Source organism: Letharia columbiana (assembly GCF_014066305.1).
Source record: "Letharia columbiana isolate WasteWater2 chromosome Unknown Sc0000008_s0, whole genome shotgun sequence".
Taxonomy (NCBI): Eukaryota; Fungi; Ascomycota; class Lecanoromycetes; order Lecanorales; family Parmeliaceae; genus Letharia; species Letharia columbiana.
This window is the reverse complement of record NW_023501044.1, coordinates 1,070,942-1,085,167: the sequence shown is the minus strand read 5'-3', so window position 1 is coordinate 1,085,167 and position 14,226 is coordinate 1,070,942. Positions and strand designations below refer to the sequence as shown.

Here is a 14,226-nt window from a genome sequence, read left to right as displayed (position 1 = left end):
ATTATAAAGTAATTCTTTTTATATAAAATATATATAATTAAGTCGCTAGATATTAGTTAGTAATTTTCTTTATTTATAATTATTAAAGAGTAAGTTATATTATTAAAATTACTCGCTAATTTTATCTTTATAGCTTCTTAAAGTATTTATAATATAGAGATTTAAATTCGAAGCGAATTAATCGATTTTAAAGCTTATATAAATTAAGATCTTCTTTATTATTTAAGTAAATATAATTTAAAAAATAATTAAATTCGTTAATCTCTACTATTCGCGAATTTTCTTTAATATATAAACTTTTAAGTCTAATTAGTAATAATATAATTAACGTATATAATTAATTTACTATTTAATTTAGATATATATAATTAATATAATTACGCACTTTTCTTATTTATAGTTATACTTTTTAAACTTCGCGTATAATCTTCTAATCTTCGCCTTCGCGAAGTCTTATCTTTACTTTACTTTGATAATTTAAATAAGTCTAAATTAATAGTTAATAAATTATTAATAATTTTCTAAGCTTTTCGCGATTATCGAGTTAATAACTTTAATAGATAATAATACTATATATTAATAAATTATAATTAATATTATAATTAATTATTATATTAAGAGATATAGCGCTATTAGATATATACTTACTTTATAAAAATAATATTATTAATTTAATTTAACTATAGAATATAGAGAAAATAATTTTATTTTCTTTAGATATAGATAGTATTATAATAAATAAGTGTATTATAATATAAATATTATAATAATAAAAAGAATTTTTAAGAAAGAAGAGAGTAAATTAGAAAAGAATAATATTAAGTATTTATTATCGAGCTAACTAATATTATATAACTAAAATCTTATTAGAATAAAATACTATTTAAAGATAGATTAAGTTTAAATATTAATTAGAAAGCTAATTAGAAAAAGAGATTAATTTCTTTTTTATTAATATATATCGTAGAGCTATATATAAGCGCTTCTTTCTATATTTTAAATATACTTTAGATATTTATAGCTATATATATACGCCCCCTCTTATATTTCATATATATTTCGTATATTTCGATATTCTTTATATACGCGATATATCTATTAAAGATAATCTTATTAATTTAATTAATTTCTATTTAATCTTATATTTATTAGTTATAAGAAGAGCTCTTTATTTTAATATTATAACTTTATTAATTTGTTATTCTTAGATATTAAGTCGCGTATAGCTTATAATTAATTTACTTACTTTTCTTCTCTTCTTCTATTATAAAGATAGAAGAAGATATTATTTCTTTTTCGCCTTCGTCTATAACGAATTAATTATTATTTTTATAAGATTAAAGATATCGACTTAAAGACGATATCGCTCTAATTAAAAGCGAAGAATATAATATTTTAATATTTTAACGCTTAAGTAAAAGATATTATAATATTACTTAAATAAAAGAGAGTTATATTAATAAGAAAGATATTAATATTTAAAAATAATCTTAGCGCGATAAAAGATTTAATTTTTATATATAAAAGATTTAGATAATAATTAGTTTAGCTAATTAAATTATTAAAGCGTTTAAATTAGATTTTAATTCTATATTAATATCTAATAAAATAAATTTAATAGTTTTAAGATATTAATATACGCTTTTATTAATATAGCTAGCGATTAGAATATTAATTAAATAAATATAATTTCTAATTCTAATAATTAAAATAATATAGTAATAAATAAGTATTAATATTAAAGTAAATAAAGTATATATTATATTAAGTAGAAAAGCGTTAATAGCTAGACTAATTAGAGTTTTAAATTAATAAAATTAAATATTAATTCTATATTAGCGTTATTATATACTTTTAAATATATAATTACTAATTATAACGCTAATTAGAAAGAATTAATCTTTAATTTAAAATATTGAAGAATAATATAGCGATATATTATTAAAGCGATATAAGTTATTAAAGCGATATAAGTTTCTATTATAGCGAGAAGATAGAATTTATATATTAAATATTAATCTTATTTTATTTCTAATATTTTATTTATTTATATATCTCTTTTAATTTCTCTTTAAATATCTTAATCTTAAGATATTAATTAGATCTTTATTTAGCGTAAACTTAACTTTCTTAATTAACGATACTTAGTATAAGATATTAATAAGTATATTTTAATATAAAGATAGTAATAAATCTTACTTTCTTTTTAATATTAATAATAAAAAATAATAAATATAGTAATAAATAAAGATAGTATAGATTATATAGAATTAGTTTAAATCTAATAGCGATTATTAACCTATTTATTAAGACTTAGAAATTAGAAAATTCTAGAAGTAAATATAATTTAACGAATATACGCTCGTCGATTTCGAGAAGCTATATATTATTTATTATTACTATAATAAGATTCTAATTTATTTATTTATAGATTATAAAATAAGCGATATAATAGTATATATTAAGTTTAAGAAATATATTAAGAAATCTAATTTAAGTAGTTTATAATAAACGAATCTAATTAATAATTATAAAAATTAGATATATTTCTAAATTAGATGATATAAATTATTAATAAATAAAATGATAAATAGAATATCTAGCTTACTATTTACTCTAGAAAAGATAATATTAAAATTCTCTTATAATATTAGAAGATCGAAAGCTTATACGCGAAGACTTCTCGAAATAATTTTATCGCTAAATTATAAATATTAATATTTTATTTATAATTACTAATAATTCTAAAATATTATAACTTTTACGCTATCTTGACTCTTAATATATAATTAAAATTAATATTTATTATAAAGAATTAATTAATAAGAAAAGCTATAGAGCTAGAGATAAGAATTATTAAAGAATTTATTAGTCGATAATATTAAAGTCTCTCTAACTCTAAATTATTAATTATTTTATAATTATTAATTATTTATAATAATTCTAATCTTTTTTATTAATATTAATTAATAATAGTATAAGATTCTTATAGACTTTAAATATATCGAAGATAAATATATTAGCTAGAAACTTATAAGTATTATTAATTTAATTCTTATAAAATATAAGATTTAATTTTATATATTTAAATTTATAACTAATAACGCTAGTAATAATAATATACTCTTTAACGATTTAATTATTTATCTTTCTTATTTTTGTAATAAATAACTCGCTTAATATTAAAGAATTTAAGTTCTTAAATTATTTATAATATATTTTTATATATAGCGTATATTATTTAATTAATCTTAAAAGAACTTCTAGATAATATTAGAGTTATTTTAATAAATAAGAAATTTTAGAGAAGCTAAGAGTAATAAAGAAGATAAGAATTAAGTTTAAATAAATATAATTAATCTATCGATAACTCTAATAAAAATATAATATTTCTTATTATTATTCTAATTATTATATTATTAATTATATTAAAATTTAAAAAATTATTATATATATTAATATTAGCGACTAGCGTAAAGAGATCTTTTTTATATTATAAAGCTAAACGACTTTAAGATAAAAATATTTTAATATTAGATAAATATTAATCTTCTAAAAAAAGTAATATTATTAGAGACGCTCTTTTAAGCTCTTTTAGAATATTAAGACTCGCTAAAATTTAATTTATTAGATATTAATCCGCGCTCTACTTCTTTATATTAATATTATATACTTTTTAAAAAATAGATTAACTATCTATTTAAGATTAAGTAATAAAAAATAATTATAAATAAAAATTATAGTCTAGACGTCTAAATAATTTTTAATTAATTTCTAATAGATTTAATATTTAATTTAGCTTATTAGATCTTTTTATAAATTTATAAAATTAATAAATAGAGAAAAGAAGATTATAATTTACTACATCTTTAATATTTATAATTATCTATTTAATTATATAGATAAAAAGCTCGGAAAATTAAGAAGAAAGAGAGTTTCTTAAAAAAAAGAACTTCTTAAAGCTTTTAAGACGGCTTATGAGAAATTAACTATCTATTATAATCGAACTTAATTAGATTTAAACTATCTATATAAATAAGTTACGCTTTTATATTTAAATTATAATAATATAAAGTTAAAGAAATTAAATTAAAAGATTAATATTAAAAAGAAGCTATAGATAAAGATCTACTAAAAAGCGCTTAAAAAGATATTTTAAAATTATTAAAATATTAATATAAGTAGTTAATTATAAAGAGCTAAGCGAATAAATTAATTAAATAAAAATACGCTTAATTAAGCGATAAAATTTAAGATTAAGAATTTAGATAATAAGAATAAATATAATTAGCTTTAGTAATATAGAAGAAATAATAAGTCTTCTAATTATTATTCTAATTATAATCTTACTTCTAATCTTTATAAAGCTTCTTTTAATAATCTAGCGAATCTTTTAATTTTAAAGTAATAAAAGAAATTAAAGTTTAAATACGCTATAGTCGCTCAAATAACTTATAATATTCTTTATTCTTCTCGCGAGGGCTATTATATATAAGCGATATTTTTTAATAACTAAAAGATATTATAATACTTAAAAGTATTATTTATTAGCGATATTTTATACTCTAATAATAATTCTTTATATAAAATATTAAGAAAATAAGCTTAAATAAGATTAAACTTAATCTTAAAGAAGATCTTAATATATCGAATTAGATTAAAAGAGCTAATAGTACTTTATATAAAAACTTAATTAATATTTATAATAATTATATTAATAAAGATAATAAGCTTATAAAAAGTACTTCGATAAGTTTAATATTTATAAATTTATTAAGATATATTATTAATACTCTATAATATATAGAGAAATAATTAATAAATTTATAATTAGAGAGAGTTAATAATAATAGATTTAATCTTAAAGAAGAGATTTAAAATAATTTAAAAAGCGAATTTATTTATAAATAGTTAATAAGTTTAATTAGATAGAGATAGACTTAAGATATTTAATAGAATTAAGATAGAGTAGAATAGAAGAGTAAATTAGAGTTTAAGAGAAGAATAAATATAAAGTTTATTAAGCTTATCTAACGCGTTAAGATAAATATATAAATAAAGATAATTATAGAATTTTATTCTTATAATATTTAAAGATTTAAAATTTAGAATATTCTTTTATATTATAATTTTAAGAAGAAGAATAGAGACGCTTATAGTTCTAATTATTATTCTAATTATTAATATTAATAAAAAGATAAATAGCTATATTAAATTACTCTTTATATTCCCTCTCTCTTAATAAAGAAGAATAAATATATTCTATATATCTTAGTCGGATTATTCTATAAATATAGAAATCTTAGTAGAGATATTTTATATATATATTATTTCATAATATAATCTCATAGATATATTATATCGTGAAATATCCCGCCAAGATCCCGAACCCATATATAAATTTAAGATTTTCTAATTTAGCTCTATCTTATTCTATTATATATATTAATTAAGAATATTAAATTATAAAATATTTTAATTATAAGATATAATAATACGTATATCTTCTTTTTATATATATATACTCTCTTTTAATATATATATACTCTCTCTAAATTCGATTAGCTTTCGCGTGGCCGCTAGTCATATAAGATATAAACCTCGTATATAGCTTTTCGAGAAATATTATTCGAGACTCTTACGGAGGTCGATAGTAAGATAAGTTCTTAAATCGCGTCTAATATAGTTTAAAAGACTTAGTACGATTCTCATAATACTTTCGATATAATTACATTTATTTAACGATTATACTTCTATATACGTATAGCTAATCGTAACTAACTATCGTATATATCTTCTCTACGATCTTTTCTATACTTATTATTATCTTTAAGACGTATTATCTTCGTAATATATCTCGATATTTACTACTATTTACTTCTAAATTCTCTTTTAAATAAGCTTATAATTTTAATAGTATAGTTATTATCTTTCGACTTTCTTATAAATTCTTAATATATCTTTTCGAGTAGTATAACGTTTTATTTATAATTATAATTAATAAGACTTAGTAAATACTTAGATTCGAGTTTTATTATAATAATTAATACTTTAAATATTAGATATATTAATAAAATATAATTAAAATAGAGAATAGTAAGAAGATTTCTATTTATTATACTATATAAATAAGACTTATATATTAAAAGTCTTTATACTCTTTCTCTATTTCTTTACGCTATAATTAATACTTTAATATTATTACTATTATTACTATTATATATTCTATTAATATCGCTATTATATATATACTTCGTATATTTATACTTCGTATATATATACTTTATATATATATACTACGTCGCTATTATATAGAGTATTAATACTTATTAAAATAAAGAATAATAATACTATCTATGAAATTTAAAAGTATATTAAGTACTTAGCTCTATCTAAACTCTTATCTTAATATATCTAGAACTTTTAATATCGATCTTCGTAGTAATAGTAAGATAAGTCTTCTTAAATCTCTTCTAATAAAGTTTAAAAGATTAGACGATTTCAAATCGTCGAATAATAAGATCTTTAAATTATTCTTCTATGGCGATAGCTGATTAACTAACTATCCTCTCTCGTTACTATTAGAAATACGTCTATTATACTCGTATATTTACTATCTATTAATTACCTAGCCTTTCTATAGCTAAAAAGTATTAAATATAATCTCGTTATTCTATATATAGGCTAACGTATTATATTTACCTCGCTATTGACTATCTCGCTATTCGCCTCATATAGCTCTATCTCTTTTAACTCTACTTCGACTATATACGAGATTTATACCTTATACGACTAGCGGCTACGCGAAAGCTAATCGAATTTAAAGAGATATATATTATATATTAAAAGAGAGTATATATATATAAAAAGAAGATATACGTATATTACTTTCTCTAATTATTTATTTTATTATAGAATAAAGATTTAATAAATTCTTAGATTTTTTAAAATAGTCTTAGTAATAAAAAAATAGCCGAGGTAGATTTTTCAAGTTCACGATATATTCTCACTTTTTATACTTTTTATATTTCACTTATAAGATTAAAATTCAAATTTTTTAAAAAATTTAAAGATAGATTACTTAATATAATAAGTAGATATCGTAAAATTTTTAGACTGTAAAAACAAGTAGTGGTGAGATTATATAGAAAAATTCAAATTTTTGATTTTTGATTATAAGGGGGTGCCAAATTCGCAGATTTTTTTTAGTTTCCCATACACCATGCGTCTCTACTTTAGGGAGGGCTGATCATGTGACTTCGCATTAGGGCATAACGCGTCCGCGTTTCACTCCGAACTTGTGTCTTTTCCACATCACTACATGGACGTGACGCAGAGTCATGACCAAAGCCTCTACAATGGTCGGAAAACCATTCCGAATCCCATTGCTCAGAAAGACCGAGGAGTCTGGGGACAATGACGGAGGCTCCGAGCCCCAAGCAAAAAAGAGGCGGATCAGCAGCGACAAAGGGGACGGGGTAAAGACGATGGGGCCTCAATTGGTTTTCAAAACCCCTGGAATATCTTCATTTCCACGCAAGCCACTTTTAGCAGTCAAAAACCCCGCAGTAGCCACAGAGTCACTCGACGGAGGGTCCGAGGTATACTACAATGTTCTTTGGTACGTACATCTTCATGATGAACTCACTGATCGCTAACGGCGTTCTCCGTACAGGCGGAAGTATACGACCAAGAAGCACAAGACTTGGGATGGTGATGGGGTGCTAAAAGTCACTGGCGGGCATGCCCATCTCCAGGACACTTCAGGACGTGATATGGGAAAAGCATCTTGCGATTGGCCTCTGCTTCCTGGCTCCCAGCTATCGATAGGGGGAAAGGAGGTAGAAGTCGATTCCATCCTCTCAAGAGAGGATTCCTTGGCCGGTCGACCATTCCTGAAGTCAAGCATCGTGAAGTTTACACCAGAGTTTGTACAAGTACCCCTACCAAACCCAAAGCCGAGGCCAGACTCGAAGGCGGCTCTCCTACAGCAGAGCGAGGAAACGAAGAAGCCACTCAATCTGGCTGCGCCGAGAAGTGTAGCTACCCAAGCAATGTTCAAGAATCCATTACTAGTAAGCACTGTAATGCCTAAGCAGGAACCCAACGAGCCAACACCGCGCCATGATCCAACCGCCGCACAAGCAATAGTCATGAAGCGTCCCAAAACCGTGCCGAAAGGAAAACAGGTCGTGGATGTTGTGGTCGATCCACTTCTTGCGAAACACCTACGGGAACATCAACGTGAAGGAGTCAAATTCATGTACGAGTGTGTGATGGGCATGCGTGACTTTGATGGCCAAGGTGCAATCCTAGCAGACGAGATGGGCTTAGGCAAAAGTCTGTCGACTATCGCGTTGTTATGGACGTTGCTGAAGCAGAACCCTATCTGCGAGGGTTCTCACAATCCGCCGCCTGTCATCAAAAAGGCTCTGATAGTATGTCCCGTTACTCTGATAAACAATTGGCGCAAGGAATTTCGCAAATGGCTTGGGGTTGACAGACTTGGTGTTTACGTCTTTGACGGTAGCAAGAAGCATATCACAGGCTTTACTACAAGCAAAGCTTATCCCGTTGGGATCATTGGGTATGAAAAGCTAAGGACTGTGGTCGAGGATCTGAAGAAGGGCCATGGAATCGATATTGTGATCGCTGACGAGGGCCATCGTCTGAAAACAGCCAAGAACAAGAGCGCACAAGCCATCAAATCTCTGAACACCTCAAAGAGAGTTATCCTATCTGGGACTCCTATCCAGAATGATCTGAGCGAATTCTTCATGATGGTCGACTTTGTTAACCCGGACCTACTGGGATCATTCAAAACGTTTACCAAAGAATTTGAATTTCCGATCGTGAAAAGCAGACAGCCTGGCGCTTTGAGGAAAGATGTTGAGAAAGGCGAAGCAAGAAGCGAAGAATTAGCCTTACTGACCAGCATGTTCATACTTCGCCGGACTGCTGATATACTCTCGAGATACCTACCGTCAAAGACGGAGTACGTCCTTTTATGCCGCCCAACCGCGGCTCAGGTGTCCACCTACCACCATGTCCTCGCTTGCCCGGCATTCCAGAGGTTGTTGGGAAGCCCAGAGGCCTCACTTCAGCTCATCACTGTCCTCAAGAAGGTTTGCAACAGCCCGTCGTTGCTCAATGGCAAAACTCTTTCAGATCCTTCGGTGGCGGTGAGCCCCTTGACAGCCGGACTTCTGGCCAGTGTTCCCCCTCATCTACTTCGCACCAACGCTGGTAGTACCAAACTACGGGTCCTTGATCAACTTATGCACAACCTTCGGACTACTACCCGAGAAAAAATCGTTCTCGTCTCCAACTACACCGCAACCCTCGACCTTCTGCAAACACTTCTCACCTCACTCTCCTATCATTACCTCCGCCTTGATGGCTCCACCCCATCCTCCAAACGCCAAGAACTTGTAGACGCTTTCAACCGCTCGTCAGCCTCCGAGTGTTTTGCCTTCCTCCTGTCCGCCAAATCTGGTGGGGTTGGCCTCAATTTGATCGGCGCCTCCCGCCTCGTTCTTTTCGACGTAGACTGGAACCCTGCCACAGATCTCCAGGCAATGGCAAGGATCCATCGCGACGGACAGAAGAGGCCTTGTGTCATCTATCGCTTTGTCATGGCTGGAGGATTGGACGAGAAGATCTGGCAGAGGCAGACGACGAAATTGGGCCTCGCTAACAACATCATGGACCAGAAGGGAGGGACTAGTAATTTCACAAAGGAAGAACTCGAGGACCTTTTCAGACTCGACGAAGGGTTGTCCTGTCAGACTCATGATCTGCTCGGCTGTTGCTGCGAGGGGCGAGGTCTACCGGCCCCTTTCCCCGTCGACGAAGAGCTGACAGAGATCTTGGACAGCGATGATGAGGTGAGGGAGGAGGAAATGCCGGATCTACCTCGGCTCATTCAGGCAAACAACCTTGACATGGAAGAGCAAGAGCGAAAGATCAAAGAAGATGCGCGTTCTTCCCGAAATCAGAAGGATGGTGCGAAGATGGATTTGCTGATGGCTTACTCACACGTTGATACTTCAAATTTCTCAAAGGAAGATGATGACGGTATGGAGGCTTTGGTTCATGACAAGGTGTTGCTCGATGTGTTGAAAGATGAGGGCAACAGGGTATCGTTTGTCTTTGCTAAGACCTCTGGCTGAAGCGTACGAGGGGTTATGGGTTAGAGTTGGCTTTGGCATAGCGCTGCTTTAGATGGCGCTTAGGAGCGAACACTAGATGGCATATTCTTCTGCTTGGGATTTTGGCATTATAGAAGGTCGAACAGCCTATGGCAACGGGCTTCCCTAGAACATATAGGACGTACTCACTTATAAGTGGCTACGGTGGATGGCTTTGCATCCAAAGTTTACCGCATTGATATGAAGTCCTCTCTGCTGAGAGCATCTCCTCACCCTCTCTGGTCTGGCTGTCTCTCGTCTAAGCCTTCAAAGATGCCTTCGAGTCCTACATGCACCCTCAGCTCTTTTTCGCCCAAAAGCTCATATATGCCTCTCAAATCTGCCTCACCCATCACCTTCTCGCCTTTCAGATGCTCAAAGGCAAGCATATACAAATCTTTGACCCAAGGGCAAGCCCTCAGGCCTCGCCAGAATACCTTTTTCGCTCTCTCAGCCTCAGATCTCGAGTGTTCAAATAGAAAATACAATTTCCATAAGCCCGCGCAGTGTGTACCGCTATCGCTCTCGACAGCACGTTCGAAGGTACTGCGGATGGTGGAAATATTGCTGCCGAACGTAACACCTCGGTGCAATTCCGAGTATATGGCGAAGAAGTGTGGCACCACACTGTCTTGGACTTTATTCTTTGTGTTACCGCTACCACCGAGGACAAGCTCCTTAACAACAGAGCGTACTCGATCGTCGATGCGAAAACGAGCTTCGTTCCAAGCGTAGAGGGAGAGAAAGATGGTATTCTGCGGGAATTGAGCTATGTTTTCCGTAAGGAGTGAGCGAATATCCGATGGCTTGAAGAGATGAGTATGAGTGGCATGATAATAAAGGAGTCGGGCAAAGGATTGGTGGAGGTGCTCGTGGTTCGAAGATTTCGAAGAAACATGGGTGGAGAGAAGAGCGATGTTTGACTTGAAGGCCGAAGTCGCTGCGGTTAAGGATTGGGCGTTTCTCAGATATGCGAACAGGATCAGGCATTCGATGGCAAAGGCTGCATGAGTGTATGAGCTCAACGATAACATATGATCGCGAATGGCAATGAGAGCCTATGACGTGTTAGCATGATCCACTATTCGACGGCGATAGTTCTACCCTTTCTGTTCGAAGCAGCAGAGCCGGCTTTGCTAAACCCAAGTCATCTAGCGGATGCAGTTCCGGAAAAGGCATCTGGATCTCTTCGTCTCCAATAGCCAAAAGCCGCACCAAAGCTTCTTGCGCCGATTTTGCACTTAGCGTCTCCCATATCCAGGTGCGCCACAGCAGTATGGAATCTCTTTGGGAGACCTCGTCGAGTTTCTTGCCCATATTAAGTGACGTAGTGATGATACCTTCACCTTTCTGGGTACCGGCCAGGCGATACTCAATGAGCGCATACGCATTGTAGATGCAGATGCTAAACGGTCGTTTCCTCAATATGTTCTTCGCAGTTTTTCTTACTGTTCCTGGTGAGGTCCTTAGCTCTAAGGCGAGGACATATAACGCAACGGCTTCTTTCCCTGCATCTACACTCATGAGCGACTTGAGTGATCGAAATGTCCATGCCACCTCTACTGGGCCACCATCTCCAAAACATTGCTCCTGCCATGTATCAAAGGCGGAAAACCACTGCCTTTCGGCAAATAGGGAGTCCGACGAGACCTGATAGTCTCGGACAGGGAACTGAAAGGGATCTCGCGTGCCCGAATGCAACCGAGCATCCTCCTCATCAATGCTATTTTGTTCCTCTGAGCCTCCATGTTGTTTTGGGAAACGCAACTTCCATGAGTCCTGGAGCTTGCTATTCAACCGTAGAGCATCATTACGGAGAAAACAGTCTCTTCCCCAGACCCTCGAATGACTATCAGGGCCTTCCGCAGCAAAAGGTGGAAGACAACAGAACGCAGTGAAAGCGTCTAAGATCAGTTGCTGACATGCAAGTGACGGCGGATCAATGAGGAAAGGCCGAATATCCGAAAACAGAATAATCCTATAGGGATCGTTCTCCTCTATATCATCAATAGTACGGACAGGGTTTCGGGACAGCAAACTACGACTTTTCTCCAAAGCAAGCCACGACTTCCAATGATCCTTGCTGTCTTCGAGGTCATCTGCCCTTTCGTTTCTTGGCTGCGGCGGCTCCCCTTGCTTTTGGGAGAAGCTTGCCCAACCTTCAGCGCCCTCCTCACCAATCCGTGGGACTTCGCTATCCCAGAATTCTTCAAACATGGATACAGTGGCTTCATGAGAAGACCGATCCTTATTATGGTCGCTAGTCTGGAAAAAGTTAGGTTTAAAGAAAACGAATTCCAGCAAAGCTTGCCATGCTGCCGTAGCATGCTCTGCGAAACCACTTTCTCTCATGAACAGAGTCATGCGAAGTACGACATAGATTTGGATGTCAAAAACTTTGTTTTGCTCGTCAAGAGTTATCTCGCCAGTGGTTCTTGCCCTCTGGGTTAGGTTCAAGCAATCCAAGTAGACGCTCTTTACTTCCTCAAACCTGAAACTGGTGAAGCTCCTCTGTATGAAATCGAGATATTTGGTCCACAATCGCAAACTTTGGGGATTCTGCTGAAGTATACTTTTCCAGCGGGATGAAATGTTTTCAGTTCTCCAAATCTCAGCAGCCTCCTGCATCATGCCAAGCAACAAGACCTCACGGCCCTCCGAATCTTTGACCTTCTCTAGAGCCTTTTCAAAAATAGAACATTTGATCTCAGCATTGCTACGTCTTTCAGCGTTGGTCAGACTCGTTCTTTTAGAATTCTGACCTAGGCCAAGCAGGTTGTCTTGGTAATTGATCAGATCAATCCAAGCCTCAAAGTTGGTTGGCTCTGCATCCGTCCTCCTAGACAACTGGACTCGTTTCCTTTGAGCTGGTTCGTCCAATACAAGAAGACGGCTGCCCGCGGTGTCTTGTGAAGACGGTGTGTCGCTGTTGTACTTCAAGTCTTGATCAGCAGGCTCTTTCTTGTATCTGGCCTTGCCCTTTAAAGAGCTATATTGCGTATCATTTTGATCTGAAGACGACGCGCAATCCACAGGCAATCCGTCATCTCCTCGCCTTCTCTTCGCTCTATGTGCAGCCTCGAAGGAAACATAGTCGGCGGCAGAGTCAATGGCTGGGTCGTGTTCCTCTCGTGGCTTGATCTTTAACTCTCTTGCTCCCTCCTGATCAAGCCTCCAACGTGCATGTTTGTCTCTTTTCTTCGGCAATCCATATGTGTCGTCGGACAGCACCAATGCTTTGTCAGTACTCAGTGCTCGATCGATCCTCTGATTCATGGGTGATCCCATAACATTTCCGGCACCGAAACGGAAATATGACGCCGTTGCATATCTATGGAGGGCGCCGAAGTTGAGATTGTCGAGATCGCCTACTCGGTCAACTACGAACGACTGTGGTATGTTTTCACCCGGCCCGGGATCGTGTCCTGCAGGCTGTGATCCGATATGACGGTTCGCTTCCCTGTCAACGCTACGTTGATGGTGACCCCGAGGATGATGTCGGCCTAGGGTTTGCCTACCAGATTTCAACCTCGAAACAGACTCGTCCGGAGCGTGGTCATGGTTTTCGGGAAGCCGATTCACGTTTCCCGAAGTCCTAGTCTCTTGGTCCTGGATTCTCGACGGTGGATTTGGCTTGAAGCTTGCAAATCTGGGAGTCGCTGTCTTTTCCGCGTGTTTACCGTCAGGGTTTTGACGAGAGCTGATGGATTCAGTTGGCATACTGACGTACTTGTGGCGCCTTCACCTCTTTGAAAGCTTAGATTGCTAGGAGAAAGGAAGCAATAGCATATGTACCCAATGTCTCCCTTTCTCGCTCGGGATTTCGCTTTGGAGAGTAATCGTAAAATAGAACGAACGTATCAGCCGTTGGCCAATTATTGAGCGTGGAACGTGAGCCTGGGACCAGGCCCGGCCCGGGCCCTCGGTAAACCCGCGCTGCATGTATATTCATAAGTCTCCCTCGGCTCTTTTTTTTTCGTTCGGTTGATCGACGAAATGTATGGGAGCCCCAGAGTCGTTTGAATGTCATCGGTAG

The 14,226-nt window shown here is 33.5% G+C and overlaps 2 protein-coding genes across 2 annotated transcripts; one reads left to right on the top strand and one right to left on the bottom strand.

Annotated features, from left to right (window-relative positions):
- Positions 1–7,340: 7,340 nt before the first annotated feature.
- On the top strand, positions 7,341–10,172 carry HO173_003494 (uncharacterized protein; the record flags this gene model as incomplete). Its single annotated transcript, XM_037305419.1, has 2 exons — positions 7,341–7,621; positions 7,676–10,172. The coding sequence occupies 2 exons, from the start codon at positions 7,341–7,343 to the stop codon at positions 10,170–10,172; spliced, it is 2,778 nt and encodes a 925-aa protein (XP_037167827.1).
- Positions 10,173–10,420: 248 nt separating this feature from the next.
- HO173_003493 (uncharacterized protein) lies at positions 10,421–13,910 on the bottom strand (the record flags this gene model as incomplete). The annotated part of the gene is made up of 2 exons (XM_037305418.1): positions 10,421–11,248; positions 11,295–13,910. The coding sequence occupies 2 exons, from the start codon at positions 13,908–13,910 to the stop codon at positions 10,421–10,423; spliced, it is 3,444 nt and encodes a 1,147-aa protein (XP_037167826.1).
- Positions 13,911–14,226: the final 316 nt, after the last annotated feature.